The following is a 16,585-nucleotide window of genomic DNA, read 5'->3' on the forward strand; positions in this document are numbered from 1 at the left end:
TTATGATTTTAAATACGAAACGTTGAATTAATTGGTCACGTTTAACGTTTGAATTTTCAGCTATAACGAATTAATGCAGTTGAACGCTTCATTAACATGACTTGCATTACTGATCTCTGAAAGTATTTTCCTTTCGTGATGTTGCTTCGGTTTTGCAATGGATAATGTGCTTCGTTTAGATTTCATTCAAATAAACTATAGCACATAACACTCTATGACATTCCTGGGTTACAAGAATTGGCCAGCATTAACGAATATGACATCCCAATTTGTACTAATGATAGATTATAAAGGTCAGGATAGAATTCGAATTCGGTTAAACGACAGTGGTAAACTTGTATCTTATTTGAGGTCATTTGACTGAGTGAAATCAGAATGACAAATGGCCGGGGCGGTCCTTCCTGTCTAGAAGACTCGTGATCGAATCCGCCAGTATTATATATATATATATATATTATATATCTCTTTTCTGCCCTGTGGGCACTAAGAGGGCCCTTTTTTTTAGCAAATCCATTATGGGTTCGGCCAGGCCTACAATGGGGCGACAGGGTGGTGAGGGATGGGTGCCGACATATCCGATCGGACCACCCTGCGAAAAATTTCTGGAGATTTTTCGACCCGTTCGGTCTAGATCCTGCTAGGCTGTCACCTTAACCGATCGGTCATGACGGCCGGATGGCCGAGCGGTCAAGGTGGCAGCCTACCGCTCTGGGGGACCCGGGATCGAATCCTAACGGGTCGAATAATCCCCAGGAATTTTTCGGGGGTGGACGGTCGGATATGTCGGACCCCTCCCTCACCACCCGGTCGCTCCATTGTGGGCCTAACCGAACCCATAATGGGCCTACTAAAAGAGGCTCTCTTAGTGCCCACAGGGCGAAAAAAGTTAAAAAAAAAAAAAAAACCCGATCGGTCATCCGGCCGTCATTCCAACCAGTCTAAAAACACCAAGAATTTTTCGTGAACGAACTCTACTTTAATAGCGAATAAATTTTAACCATAAGAATTAAAAATTTTTTCAGTAAATTTTACTTTGATTTTATAGATAAAATTTATACGTTTTATTCTTATTAATATCATCGTTAAATTCAAATTTAAATTATATATATATATATTTTTTATTTATATATATTAATTATTCATTTAATATATACAAAACAAACTTTTTAATTTGTTATAATTTAAAATTTGAATTATTAACTATTACAATAAATATCGGTGTAATGATGTCTATTAAAAATTGATTTCGTTTTCCGCGTCGGAAGTGACGTAAAATAAAATTTAAACTAGACTCCACCTACCACTGGCAGGTGTTATGACGTATTGTTGACAGCCGTTATGGCGGAAAGTTTGGAACGGTTTGTATCCTTCGAATTGTAATTCATCTTATAATTCGGAATGGATTTGACTGAAATCGAAGACAGAACTTTACCTCCTATAAATATGGAGTTTAGGTGAATATGATTGTTAATGTTTGAACAATCTTAAACTATTAAGAAACTCAAATGGTATGGTAATTAGATATTAATATTAGAGATTATATGAATACTACATTAAGGATGTATAGTATATAAAATAAGATGTTATGTGCTTGTATATATAAAGCACATCTGAATCTCAGATGTATGTTACAATTCACATAGAAAAGAGAATGTGTAGAGTGTTTTCAGAAAAATAGAAAAATTATGAATAATATGCAAAATTGGTAGGTTAATGAACAATACACATTATATTTCTGGCTAAAATTGATAATTTGTTATTATAATACATATTTTGTGAGTTGATGTTTAAAATTATTGTATTGTTTGCTTGAAGAAGGGAGATAAATGATGATTTACATACTTCTTTTGTTTATAAACATGTTATAGTGCATTTAGAAACATTTGACTTTACAGCATTTTCTTTGTTGTCAAGATGTACAGTATTTCAAGTATAGTTCTTCTTCGGTTGGCACTGATAAAAACATTGATTAAAAATTTGGGTGTACTATAGATTACCACCTATGGAATTTCAGGACTTTGATTACATATTTGAACTCAGGGGACCGAGACAAGTTCAACGATACTCTATTTTTGGACCGGAGACGAAAAATAAAAAAGTTATCATACTTTTTTAATGCTCTCGTGAAGACGGCACCATAGTTGCTAGTACTGCCATCTTGCGGTAAAGTCTGCAAACCATGACGTCGGACTACGGTCATCTCCAGGAGGGTTAAACACGCGATACGAGAGCGGAGAGAGCAACGCGACTTCCGATCATTGCGCGATTGCCATTTCGGTTAATGTTACTTATGGCAGCAAACATGGCGGCCGTTCCCACTGTTCGTGCTCCCGACTGACCTCCCGGAGGGGAGCCGCCGGCAGGCCGCCATGTGCTAAACGTCACTAGTTATTGATTCACGGTAGTTCTTGAACAAAGTAAAAAAAGGGGGGGGAATGTCTACTAAAGGCAATTTTAACGGCAAGCGACGCGACTCCCGATTGCGATAGCGAGGCAGACTTAGCGGAGAGAGCGACGCAACTCCCTATCATCGCGCGATTGCTGGAAAAAAGTATGATAACTTTTTTATTTTTTATCTCTGGTCCAAAAGTAGGGTATCCTTTAACTTGTCTCGGTCTGCTCAGTTCAGAAATATACTCAGTCCCAAAATTCCATAGGTGGTAATCTATAGTATCCCTCAAAAATTTTTCTATTCTTAAGGAACGTTCTTGATGTTTGGGAATTTTTTTCTTGGTTTTATGGTTAATGTTACGTTAGGTAGCCAAGATGGCGGATCGTCCCTAATTCCAGCAAGGAAACAGTGGAACGCATATTCTAACCTAACCTAACCTATTCTAATAAATTACCATAATTATTAGCAACCAAATTATTAGAATAGGTTCGGTTAGGTTAGAACGTGCGTCCCACTGTCTCCTTGCTGGAATTAGAGATGAGCCACCATCTTCGGCTACCTAAGGTAACATTAACCGGTTTGATTTATATTGTTATAATCAAAGAGTGTGAACTGCATGTAAATAATAATAAATATGTTTACCAAAAAATAATACTTCAGTTAATACTGTACTATATTTTAATACTATATATTCTTTAGAAAATTTATTATTCATCCAAAAATTATAACTAATACATTTTGTGAGGACCCGAACGGGGTCGACTGGGAGGTCTGAATGTGGGGTATTAATCGAGAAATTAAAAATCTCCTTTTTGGATGCAAATAGGAGGAATTGAATGTCTCGATTGAACAATAGAAGTTTTTATAAAACTGTTTAAATGATAGAAAAAACTAAAGTTGAGCAAAACGCGGCTGCAGAGGAGTTACATTTGGTTGTGATGTTGACCTCTCCCACATCCTCCATCGGGTTTCGAATTGTCACCAAGTGACGACGAGAGACCAATGGGGAGGCGACTTTGGATGAAAAACCAATAAAACTGCACGTTTTAAGGACATTCGGGGTTCTTGGTTTTTGGTTGTTGATGCTCGCCATCAATATTTGCCACCGTGTAGACCAACGTGGACCAACTAGTCGACACCTGAAACTAACCATCGCTCCTGGAGACGTCGTGTTTCTACTAGATTCATCCTTCCCCCGATTTTTTGATTTGAAACTGTGCCGCACGCTCCGAGGCCATCCACCGAAATGTACGTCGTCGAGGGACCAAGAGAACTTCAGACCGAATGTTGGACACTCAACTAAAAAGAAAAAAAAAACTTTCTTCCAGAGTTAGGTTTTGTCCAAGCTTTGAAGAAAGTTGTAAGAAACTTCTATTTTTATTAAATGGTTTTAAGATGGAAAACCTGTCTTGGTGAGTCTTTCCATTTCCACACAACACAAATGTGTTGATTGCTTGGTTATCGAGACAGCCCTCCAGTCGGCTAACCTCACAATTTTATTACATATGTTCTGACATAAAGAATTGTATATTTTAAATTTTGAAGTAATTATAGTTTTCATAAATAAAAGTTCAATACAGTAATTATAGTTTATACTAAATTACAGATTATAAATAAAATATGAAAGTTAGACGTTAATATGCATATTAATTTCTTGAAATGTGAACTTATAGCAGACATACAATTCAGGATCACTTCATATTTATCATGGCTACAGAGTTCGTAAATTTAATATACCAACTCTGTTTCAACTTCAACATAAATATAAACTATAGATTTATGCTTAAATATAATTATAAGTATTGAATTTTGTAATGACAGCTGCACAATATGTTGAATTGATAAAAGTCTCTTTAAACCAAACAATTGCTTTAAACGGTAGACTTTCTTACAGTTTATAAGCTGTAAGAAAGCCTACCGTTTAAAGCAATTGTTTGGTTTAAAGAGACTTTTATCAATTCAATAATTATAAGTCAGTAAAGTAGCCTGATGATTCATTTGGTGATTATGAAATTCTTATGGCATCACATATTATTTTAGTACACTTACCATTATTTAATATATATTAATATTTAAAGTTTAAAGAGCTGAGGTTGGTTGTTTTGTGTATCAACTCTACAGTTTTGCTGTTTACTGATTCACTATATTATTATTTGTTGTGATTAGTTGTAGAGATTATGCAGAGAAAGTAGGATGGTTAATTACAAGCCATTCTATTTTTTCTGCATGGTCTCTAGAATGATATACAATATTCAACATTCTCTTGCAACTCTAATATAATGAAAGTGTGCACTCCAAATTGCAGGCTGTAAAGAGATTGAGAGGTATTTTTCTTGAATTTCAAACTTCAATAGAACTGAGACTGCAAAATGATCATTTATGTATAATAAAAAAATGTAGTTAACATATCTAAATATTCTCATAAAGATTTTATCTTTTATTTAAAACTTGCATAAATAAATAAAAGATAAAATACAAATGCATACAAAAAAAAAACAATAATAAGGTAACATGAAACTCGAAAAACAAAATAATAGATGGAATTCTTAGTTAAAATTGCCAGACAATTGTGTAAGATATGTGTAAACTGATGCTTTTTTAACCAATAATTGTAGTAATAATATAATATACTAAGAATAAAATTTAGAAATATCCTATATACATTTATGTAAAATGGATTGAAGTTTGTAATAATTTTAAAAATGTAGCATTTTAAATGTGCTTCATGATAACACCTGTGCAACATTAAATTATTTAAAAAATATATAGAGTAATTTCATCAAGCGTAAGCAAACAGGAGTAAAAAATTTATTTTAATAATAATTTGTACAATGAATGTTTGTTAAGAGAATTTATACTATAAGAAATAAAAATGATATATGTATAAATTATGATTATACTTATAGATTTCAGATTGATTTTTCTGGGAATTGCATATATTTTAAAATTTCATTTGATTCTGTAGTAATCAATTGAGTAATGATGGTCATTTGAATGTATTGTAATCAATATTTTGTGTATTTCATTGCAGTACACATAGTTAATTGTACAGTGATAATCATATAACTGATATTGATAGTCCCTGTATTTTTTTTATTTCCATTAAAGACATGCAGACTTTTTAAAATATTTGTTCTATCAGAAATAATAAAAAGGTATTTTGTAGGCTAGGTTTATATATATATATGCTGTAAGTCAGTAGTGCCTAAATTACAGTCCCTGAGCCAAATCTAGCCTGCAAACATATTAATATGCTACTTATAAATGATAAAAATAGGTTATATGGGATTGGCCAGAAATTATGTAATATTATTTTTATAATTTACAACTACCATCCCACACCATTGTAACTCCTGCTGCACATACTCATCCCAAAAATTCTGTAATGCATAACTTGAACCAATCCCCTGAATTATAGTAAGGAATAATACAAAGTATGGAGTACTGCACATTGTTATTTTATTAATTACCTATATATCATACAAAGCATTGAAATAAACAGTAGTTTGCTATGCTACACTTCAGAAACAAAAATGAAGCATTCTGTTAGCCAAGGGTTGACACACTTGGTAACAAAAATGCTACATAATACCTTAGCATTATGTGCCAGTTTTGTATACTTCCCTATCCTCTTATAAGTCGTCGTAATAATTACTAGCATACCCACCAACTTATATCTGTGTTATATAATTTATGGACAGCCCCTATATGGAATATACAGAACATATGTACATTGTCTACTTAGAATTATATGCAATTTGGTTTGCCAATTGAAAAGCTTTGCATCACTGTTGTAAATAATAGATATAATATATAAAGTATATTATTGAAATTGTTTTAAGAACCATATGTTAATTATAAATTAATATAATTAAAATAGAAGAAAGTAAATTTTTAAGTATTTAGTTTAATGTTAAAATAATAATTAATAATGTAATGTTAATGTTAAATTTATTAAAGACTGTATTATGTATTAAATGATTTGATATAAACATGTATACAATATTGTAGGATAAATGAACTGAGTCATTTCTTATAAAATAGTTTACTAAATTTTTTATGAATATTATTTATCATTTAATGGATTTAAATTTACAACATATAAAAATAAGCTGTATGTAGTGTACTTATATTTTCATTATTTGTGTAGTCAAACTGCTTGTTCTTCCAAATAGAGTTCTTTCTAGCCTGTTTAACAGAAAATAGAAATCAGTTTACTAAGATTGTGTCATAATGAAGTACAGACTTCATATATAATGTATACTGTTGTTTTATACCATGCAGTTCATTAGATGTTTGTCAGAGAAATTATATCACAGAACATTTTACAAAATTAAGGTATTGTTTAAGTTTTGTTCATTTACTATGTGAACAATGATAACACGTTGTATGTGTGTATGTGTATATATATTCATTCATGCATTTACATTAATAATAATACAATGAACAATTTTCTTGATACACTTAAGGATCTGAATGATAATCTGTTAAGCAGATTTTAACAGTTATAATTATGTTATAGAATTTCTTAAATTTAAGTGTTCTTGTATTAAAATAAACTTTTTAAAATTTGATTATATAAATGTAAACATGAGAAATTTTAATATCATTGTTATATTTAACTTACTTTTTATCATCATATGTAAGTGAAGAGCTATTAATTGATGAATAGTATCTTAACGAATTATAAGTCGAAAATTAAAAGATAAAATACTTGGCTACAGAATTTTTTATTAATATTTTATATACGGGGTGTTCGGAAAGTCGCTGCACTTAATATATTTATTAACAGACACGTTTCAATATAGAATACAGGAGGTAAATATGAATGATAATTGTAAACAAGGTTGAAAGTGACCCCCGTTAGCATCAATATAGGCTTGGATCCTTCTTATTTTGTTTCTAAACACTGCTATCAGTCGCTTGCTTGAATGAATGAATGTTATTATTGCTGCTTTCAAGTCATCCAGCGTATGTGGAGGATTTCAATACACTGCAGATTTTGCTGCTCTCCATAGATAAAAGTTTGTGGATTATGATTAGATATGTATTATATGAATGTATTATAATATATATATGTTTATATCCACATAAATGTTTATTACAGTGTTCCACATATGTATGCACATTTATAATAAAAAAATAATTTTATAATTTAAAAATAAATATAAAATTTTAATAGTGAAATTAAAAACAAAATAAGACATTTACTTGGAGTATATATTTATTATAATTTTTACTATTACTAGGATATTTTTTATTCTGCAGTTACATGATGTAAATATGATTTTATTTATAAACTTTAATTTTCTTAAAAAGTTGGATTATTCACTAATTCAAGAGAATAGTTCCAACAGAGAGTTGACATTTTGTGTTTTCATATGGCTTTAATGATATTTGTCAAAGGTTGAATAAATAGATATAACTAATTCAAAATGTGTAAAATTGAGATAAAATAATAAGTTCGGCATTTTATAAAAGTTACCGAGAATTCATTTTCAGACTCGAAAAACATCACTAAATTAATGCTGTAAAATAATATATGAAATAGTTTTTGTTAATTTGTAATAATGTGTTCTTCACTGATAGTGATTATAGTGAATTGAAATTGCTTCAAATTTTTTAAACTCTCTTACTTTTTGAAATATTGTATAATTAATTATTATTTCAAAATTTAATATAATTCATTAACCTAATATGAAAAACTATTTTTTTATATTAGGTTTTTATTTATTATTATTTATATATGTATTAAGAAGAAAATTTTATATTCCATAGTGAATGTAATTTAGATGATGATGATATTGAATGATTTTAAATAAACTAGAGACAGAGGAAAAGGCACGTGCAACCTTCTACGTAGAAAATTGGACTCGAGAGAGAACTAAAGTTATTCATAAAATCATAAAATAGTAATTTTAATAATAATAAAAATCAAAATTAGTTTTATCGTCATTTAATAAACTATTATAAAAATATAAATTATGCTTTTTGTCTTAATGAAATTCCGAAAGATACGAAAATTTTATGAAAATAATCATCGAACGTCGTCGGTTTACTGCCTAAAAATATATAACGGTTTGACTTTCGTGCATTTATGTGATTGCAATGGTCTTTAAAATCTGATTATCAAAATTATGCTTTTAATATATTTTCCCATGTGAAATTAGTACAGTATTCAACTTCAATTTCCAAATTATGTAATAAATTTTTGAATTCTAATCAATTATACAGTATAATGAATTTAAGATAAGTAGATATTAAATAATAAATAGCCTAATGTAATTAAATAAGTAAAACAAACTACCAGATCAATTTATTATAAAGTAACATGTGATTACCAAATTAAGGTAATATTTTTATGCTCTCATTTAAAGCTTATAAATTTTAAATTTAATCTTAAATATCCATTTTGTAAGAGAGAACCTTCAGTATTTTTCTATTTTGTGAATTCTTTTGGCTCCCCACGGATCTATTGCCGTCCAAAGCCTTCGGTGGTTTATTGTCGTTAGACAATACATAGGGGTTTAACAAATAGAGTAGAGCCTTTTCATAATAATATCACCAAGCTTTTGTGTGTAGTATTTGTTTGCAATACATTGCAAGGAGTCCAAAGTTTCTCTCTGGGTTCTGATAATAGAAATATAGCATATGTTTCCGAATAATGGAAAGAAGATATTTCCAAATAAGATGCCCAAAATGTGATTTTAAAGGAATATGTTTTTATAAAAATTGTTAGAGTATTTTTATTTATGACATAATAATAAACACTTGAAAATCATTTATTTTTGAAAGTTGTCAAATTAATCCTGGACATAAATTAATTTTATTGAATTTGATGTTTATTAAGTACAAAAAGATTGATTGATTACATATAAAATAAATTTTTCTTGACAGTTTACGAATAAACTATTCATTAAAATGATTAAAAGTTATATTAATTTTTTTATAATATAACTTTCACCCGAAGTTCGTCTTTCTTGCAATACACGTTTGATAGATTTTGATAGATGGAGATATTAACGAAACTTTCTCTTCGTAGTTTTTATATTTATGTATATAAACAGTGAAGAGAGATAGAAGGCATGTAAATAAATAAATAAATTCACTAATTTAAAGCGTACAATTTCTAATTCTGCAGTCACATTTTAACTGAGGATAGACGTTTTTCCATAACGATATTGATTAAATTCAAAACAAAGTGGGTAAATTACTATATAAAATCATTACAGCAATTATTAATTATTCAGTAGCCGAGTATCGTAACGTGTTATTTCGGTAGTGATTTCGTATCTCGTATTTAATAATAGAAGCATTTGCCAACTGGGCGAATGCCTATTGAGAACAGATGTTTTCCTACTGGATACTACCCCCCTAGGTGTCATCCAAACAAGTGGGACGACAAGAAAAGAAAATAAAAAAATATATATATATTTTTAAAATATCACTAAAATTTCTTCACAATTTTTCGTGAAATATGGAAGTTGTATTAACTAATCGATAATTCCGGTGGCATTAATATTCATCGTTCGTTACGGTACAATTTTATCATCTACGCGTTAATTGGTCGCTTAGCAACACACTATCGTACATTTTATCCACAAAATATCCAGCAGAAGTTGATTTAAATAAATATATAAAACCTAAATGCATTTATATTGCATCTTATTGATTTATCACGGACACACGCTCTCAATATACAGTGTATCGATTATATTGAAGCAGGGAACGTTCTTCGAGACGATCGCTAAGGAAAGAAAAAATTATATATATATTATTGCAAAAGTTTATTTGTATTTTTTAGGCTGTTTTTACCTTCGTTTGATTAGCGATTTTATCTCTATTAAGCGGTTAATCTATCGTTTCCGGCATATTGACCCGTTAGAGGTGAGATGAGTCATACTTTTCGCGGAGATTTTTTGTATTTTTCTATTCTCTGTACCTTAGAAACGATGTATTTGCGATGTAACTTACAACCCACTGAGCTCTTCCGATATTTTCTCCTTTCTTCCAATCAACAGCTGGAACGTCTTACGTCCCGCATGTGTGGAAACTGGGAAAGTAGTTATTGTCAGACTGGTCTATGTAGTAACGTAGGTTACATGTTTTGAGATGGGAGCCAACACGTGTACGAATTTTTAGTTATGTCTGGATTTACTAGGCATCGATGCTCCAGGAGCGTCAGCCCACCCAGGTGTCTTAATGGACATAGATTAATATTCCAAAGGTATTTTTATTTTTAAATTAATTTATGTAGGGAAATTTTTTAATATTACTGATCAAACTTCACTGCATTGATTCTGAAACGTCTGTTGTTGAAAAATGCATATTTTAAAATAAAATGTGTTATATATATTTTGATAACTTAAGATGAAAAGTATTGTCACAGAAGCCATTGACATAAACTAAGGTTTATAATGCGCACATAATAACTCATTGCCAAATCTAATTATAGATTGTTTGAAGAGTAATCTTATTCAGGTGGTTAACTTATTGTGTTTGGTTATGGATTAGTGCCAATTTAGTATACTAATATAATTGAATGTCGTGTTAAGAAATAATAATAACAAAATAATGTTTAATTTATATGATAAAATTATAAGTAATGAGATTAATAAATTTCTATGCTGATAAATTTAATTAGTAATTGTGTTGATTTTCTTCTCTCTTCGGTGATTATTAATTCATTAAATTTCGAATCTTGTTTGATTTTAATAATTGTCTTAATGAAGAGTTACCGATTAATTAACGTGCTTTGATACTCCGAAACGTCGTAGTCGGATATGCATTTCTTTAAGAATATTTTATGTTTTGTTGTTTTCTAATTGGCGTTTTAATATTTAAAATATATTTATAAAATATTTAGCATCTTAGTGACGATTCTTTAATAAATATTAATCTTGTTTTCGTAGTGCTAATAACTCTCAAGTATCCATGGAAGTTACGTCCGACAGTGTCGACGGATTATCCGGAGGTGAGTTATCGACGAAGTTTTATCGTCGATGCGATAACACTTTGAAAAAAAAGAATTTCTACTCCATAAATAGTATCTGTAGAATTTTGATACTTTTCTCCTTTAAAGTTTACAAACTTACATCTGCCATGTAATTTTAAACATTTGCCATATTTACTAAAATAATTAATTTACTTAGTCTTGATTTAAATGTAATCTTTTTTTGATTATTTTTATGTAGTGGGATGTAAGACTGGTTATATATCTCCATTAAGAGCTCGCACAATGAAGGAATATGAACAGGTAACTATTGTAGTGTAAAAAATGCCACACTATTTTTTTAACTTAAACACAGTTCTATTACAGTTTGAAACAATATGACATTTTTTCAAGTTTGAATATTGTTAGATGTATTAAATTTTATACATAAATAATATAGATTTTGGTGATTCAGAACACACTAATAAAAATCATGTTGATCATTCATTTTCCAGTCAATAAATTGTAAATTAAATACAATTTAAGATATATTGTATTATATTATCTATTTGGAAAATATAAATAACTATTACTGAAACAAGTTATCCTGTTTAATAAATTTAAAAAAATTATTATAAAAATTAAAAATTACAATTATATTTTTGGGATTATCCTTATTTTTTAAATGAAAATACAATAAATGATTAGATTTGCAATACAGAAATATGAATAATTGGCATAATTATTCTATTTTACGATATTATTGTAAAAATTATTTACCATTTATATTTCAATAATAAGTTTTAATATATAAAAATGATAGAAGACAAACGTAATACGATTGAACACACGTGTTCAATCGGAATTCATAATATATATACAGAAATATTATATTTTTCCATTAAATAAAAATTAAATTTAAAAATATGTTAAATATTTTAAAATTTAATTTTAATTTCATAAATATGTTAAATGTCTTATTCACAATACATTTTATTATAATTTAATAAATATATTACCAATAATAAATACAATAAATACATTGAAAATATATATCAAACATCAGCTGTTTGAAGTAATAGTGTTTCAGTTTAGCAACAAATGCATTTCATCTTTACAAAAACATGTTCATATTATTGATTTATAATTTTATTTTATTTTTCTGATATTTAAGATATTTTATCAAGATTTTATCCTATATTTTTTATTATAGGAGTATATTAACACTTATATTGATAATATATGAATGGATTTTGTTATAAAAGTAGTAAATTAGCATCCAATTCAAAAATTTATCATTTGCTAATAGAATATTTGTAATATTTACTAATTAGGACATATAGCATGTGGGCATTATCAGCATATCAAATATTTGATTAAGATATGATAAGAATTAAGCTTGCTAAGTTATAAATAATAAATTGTTATGTAAATAATTTTTATGATAAAACTGTGCATATAATTTGTAAAAATGAATATAAATTAAAGCAGATGAAATCAAAACTTGCTTCATTTTTAAATTTCTATTGGGTACATTTGAATCTTTTTCCATTAATGTGGTTTAATACACCCATATTAAACTACATTAATATCTGAGTGATTCAATTTTTCATAAAAATAAGTTGTTAAACTCTATATTAAAGTTTATAATAGTATTGCAAATTTGTGAAGTATATAAAATGATCAAAATGCAAAGTTTAGGTAAAATAACTGAATTTCAATTTCATACGTGACATTATAGCTAATCAGATGTTATGTCTACTCTATTTAGGATGCAGGGTGGGCATTGTCTTTCTTGTCTATAAACATTTATTATACAAAATTTTGCTTGGTAGAAACAGTTTATAGTTCAGTTTATGGCATAATTTAGGCTAATTCCTAGAGTGTTGTATTTGAATAGTGTTCCTTGAGTGTTGAATTTTGTGTTTAGTTTGTTTTAATGTTGCACAGACTGCCAGCAGTCTATGTAATACTGCAATTGCTAGTATCCGAGTGATGACTTACAGGAGATAGTTCAATGTCATCTGTGGTACTGGGAAACAGAATCATCAATTATGATCTAGCAAAACTTCAGGAAAGGATATGGACAAGAAAAACTAGATATGAAAAGCATTAAGAAATGGTTTGCAAAGTTTAGAGGGACTGGCAGTCTTGTTAATATTTTAGGTCACTAACGCTATCAGTCTTTTTAAACTTTATATACTTTTTAACCTTTAATGCTTTTTTACATCTGATGGTTCTTGTCCACACTCTTTTTTGAAGTTTGGTAAATTGTAATTGGCAATTTGAAAAAATTATAGACCTATAAATTCCCACTGTAATCGGTTGTCTGTCTGTGTGTCTTTCCTTAATCTCAAGAATGGAATTAGATAGATGAAATCCAAGACCAGACATGGAAACCTTAGGGGCAGGAGGTTCCAATTAACTCTATATGAACTTTTGATGCAAATTGGAAGTCATGTTATTTCAATTCAAAAATTTTCCCTTGAAAGGTGTTAGATAGATGACTGGCGTGACTATTGTTAAAGGAAAGTATGATGTACAGGGGCAAGCAACTACTAATTTGAGGTGGAGAGCATATGCTTTAAATAAATTAAAAACATGATCGAAAATTGCAGTCTGGCATTGTTTTGATGTCACAATAAATAATTGCTTATTTTATTATGTGAAGATCACATTGAACTAGCTCCTGCAAGGATACATTTGATTACTGGCAATTGGTACAAAAATTACAGGAAAAAAATGCTAGGAATGGCCTAAATTATGTCATGAACTGCATGTTTCTACCTAGCATAGTTTTTGTCAAATAAATGTTTGTAATCAGGAAAAGACTTTGTGACCGCCCTGTATTCTGCTGTATTTAAAATAAACAAATTAATCATAGCTGTAAGCTGAATTGTTTATAAGTAAACAATGTGAAACCAGTTGAAAAGTGCGAGAGAAATGAAAAATTAATATGGTAAACACTATAAAGAATTCAACAATTAGAAAAAATTTGTGTTTAGTTTGTTTTAATTATTTTCAAAAGTTTAGGATTTTTCTTGCAGAAATAATAAAAAACGAAAAAAATTTGCTTAGTGCTGTAATCTTGCAGCATTCTCTCCCTCCCTGCCAACCTAAACTGTAGGCCTACTTTAATGTACTACTTTATGTAAGATATGTATTTGTAAGACATGAGATACAAAATAATATACAGTACAGTTTTGTGTTTAATATATTTTTTTTGTAAATGATCAGTTATCCGAACAACCACGGTCCTGAATTGTTTCGGATAATCGATGCTCTACTTATATTTAGAAAATGAATCTGAACATAGAAAATATACATGATTGTTATATTAGAAAAAGCAATACTATGCTTACTGACAAAGCATCTTACTGAAATTATTGACTTAATCTGGATTGACAAGAATTGCTTTTCTAAAATAATGAAGAATGTTGTTGTTAAATTGCCATATACACATAATATGCAGATGTATTGAAATGAGATGAGTCAAGTAGATGAATGTGTGCTAAAGAATTCATCATCATTACAAGAGATCATATCCAATATTTCATGGATTATTGCTTATAATCCATTAAATATTGAGCATGATTTTTCATTAATAGTTCAAATGAATACTTTTATATTTTTTTATTCACTCTGGTCTAATATAATTCAAGTCATACCAATATTTAAGGGAGAAACTTGTAGTGTACTTCAGCTTTGAAGAAAGAAGAAAAATTTAAATTCAAATGAGTTCAGTAAATCAATAATGAAAAAAACATTTGTTTTGTACTCTCTACAACTAGTATTTTTAGAATTATACACTAAAATAAAGACAGTAGAACTAGTTAAGAACACATTTGGTTAAAAAGTAGTAATAAGAATTTTCTTATACTATACAGGCTTAACTTCTTATATTGTACAGTTTATATCTAATACATATAGAACTCTGTAATAATGTATTCATACATTTAACATTGATATAAATCATATATACAGTATATTACATAAAAATTCGGATAGTATCATTTAAAACAAATAAATCAAAAATTTATTTAATTTATCACAAATCTAAGGTTAGTTATTCTTCATCTATTAATATTTTGATAGTATTTTACTAGTTATCACTGTACTGGTTATTCATTTCTATTTCTGCTTTTGTATTTTACTAGTTATATATTTAAAAGTTGTACTTTTAAACATTTTTATTCTGAGTGATTGGTGGGAATTATATAAAAGCAAATATCTTTGATTTATCAATTGTTCATTAGCAATTACAAGTAGTTTTCTATGATTGTTGCGCACAAAATAAGGAAAGCTTTTTACAATAAAACATTTTCTGTTAAAAGATTCAAATAACAGTTATTTAACTAACAGATTTATTAGATCTTGTAACAATAAGTTCATTTAAACAAAGCCAGAATAGGAATTTCTCTTCATGCTGTTTTTTTATTTTATTTTATTATTCGATAGATAGAAAGTCGTTTAAAATTAGAAAGTATCAATACGTCAAAATTAGACTATCCGAAAATTGGGTATTAATAAATGAGAATATGAAATAATAATAATAATAATATTTAAAAAATTCAAATTTATATCTTAAATATTATTAGATTGATTTTATGGTTGAATAAAAAGCTCCATTAATTTTAAATATTTTAAATGCTTGCATTTAATAAATTAATTTGTCATACCTTAATCTTTGAGCATGTGTATGTTTGTTTAATGTAGTAATTTTACATTTAAGCATTTATTATTTCTAAAATGATGATGCTTAAAGGTTAAGATCAAAATTGACAAAAGAAAAATTTTATTAACTTTGAACTTCAAATAGCATTCAACCTTGGCAATAAAGTTGACTATTATTGGATGTTGTTCCAATAATAAACATGTCTTTTCACACACGTTGAATTCTTGCCAAATCGGTTTTTCTTGCCAAATGTTTTTTTCTTTAAATTTTAAATATGTTTATTATTATTGTTGTTATTACTTAAGTCTAAATAAATAAATTTTTAAAATGTTATTAGCAAATATCGGACTTGCAGAAGGAGAATTTTAATTTGAAATTAAGGCTATATTTTCTTGAAGAGAAAATGGAGAAAAATTTTGACTGTGATACAAGACAACTTCACGAAATTGTGAGTTTTGCTGTTTAATAAAAAACTATTAATTATATATAATTAAATAATTAAAATATTAACTATTCTATATATATATATATATTTCAGAATGTAAAAATTTTTTAAATATGTAGAACTCGGAATACAAAATTATTT

General features: G+C 28.4%; 1 protein-coding gene across 3 annotated transcripts in view; it reads left to right on the forward strand.

The window, feature by feature from the left end:
- Positions 1–1,289: 1,289 nt before the first annotated feature.
- Positions 1,290–16,585, forward strand: part of LOC136975954 (CDK5 regulatory subunit-associated protein 2-like) — a 35,369-nt gene continuing 20,073 nt past the window's right edge. The window contains exons 1-5 of one of the 3 annotated variants that reach the window (XM_067271133.1): positions 10,254–10,279; positions 10,414–10,619; positions 11,305–11,366; positions 11,587–11,648; positions 16,337–16,447. In XM_067271133.1, coding sequence (XP_067127234.1) covers positions 10,537–10,619; positions 11,305–11,366; positions 11,587–11,648; positions 16,337–16,447 — 318 coding nt within the window. In that variant the 5' untranslated portion in view covers positions 10,254–10,279; positions 10,414–10,536. Of the gene's footprint in view, positions 1,455–10,253; positions 10,280–10,373; positions 10,620–11,304; positions 11,367–11,586; positions 11,649–16,336; positions 16,448–16,585 lie in introns of those variants that run through there. The other 2 variants (XM_067271135.1, XM_067271134.1) reach the window with 2 other exon arrangements.

The sequence above is a fragment of the Centruroides vittatus genome, unplaced genomic scaffold (genome assembly GCF_030686945.1).
Source record: "Centruroides vittatus isolate TY-2023 unplaced genomic scaffold, ASM3068694v2 contig_392, whole genome shotgun sequence".
Taxonomy (NCBI): domain Eukaryota; kingdom Metazoa; phylum Arthropoda; class Arachnida; order Scorpiones; family Buthidae; genus Centruroides; species Centruroides vittatus.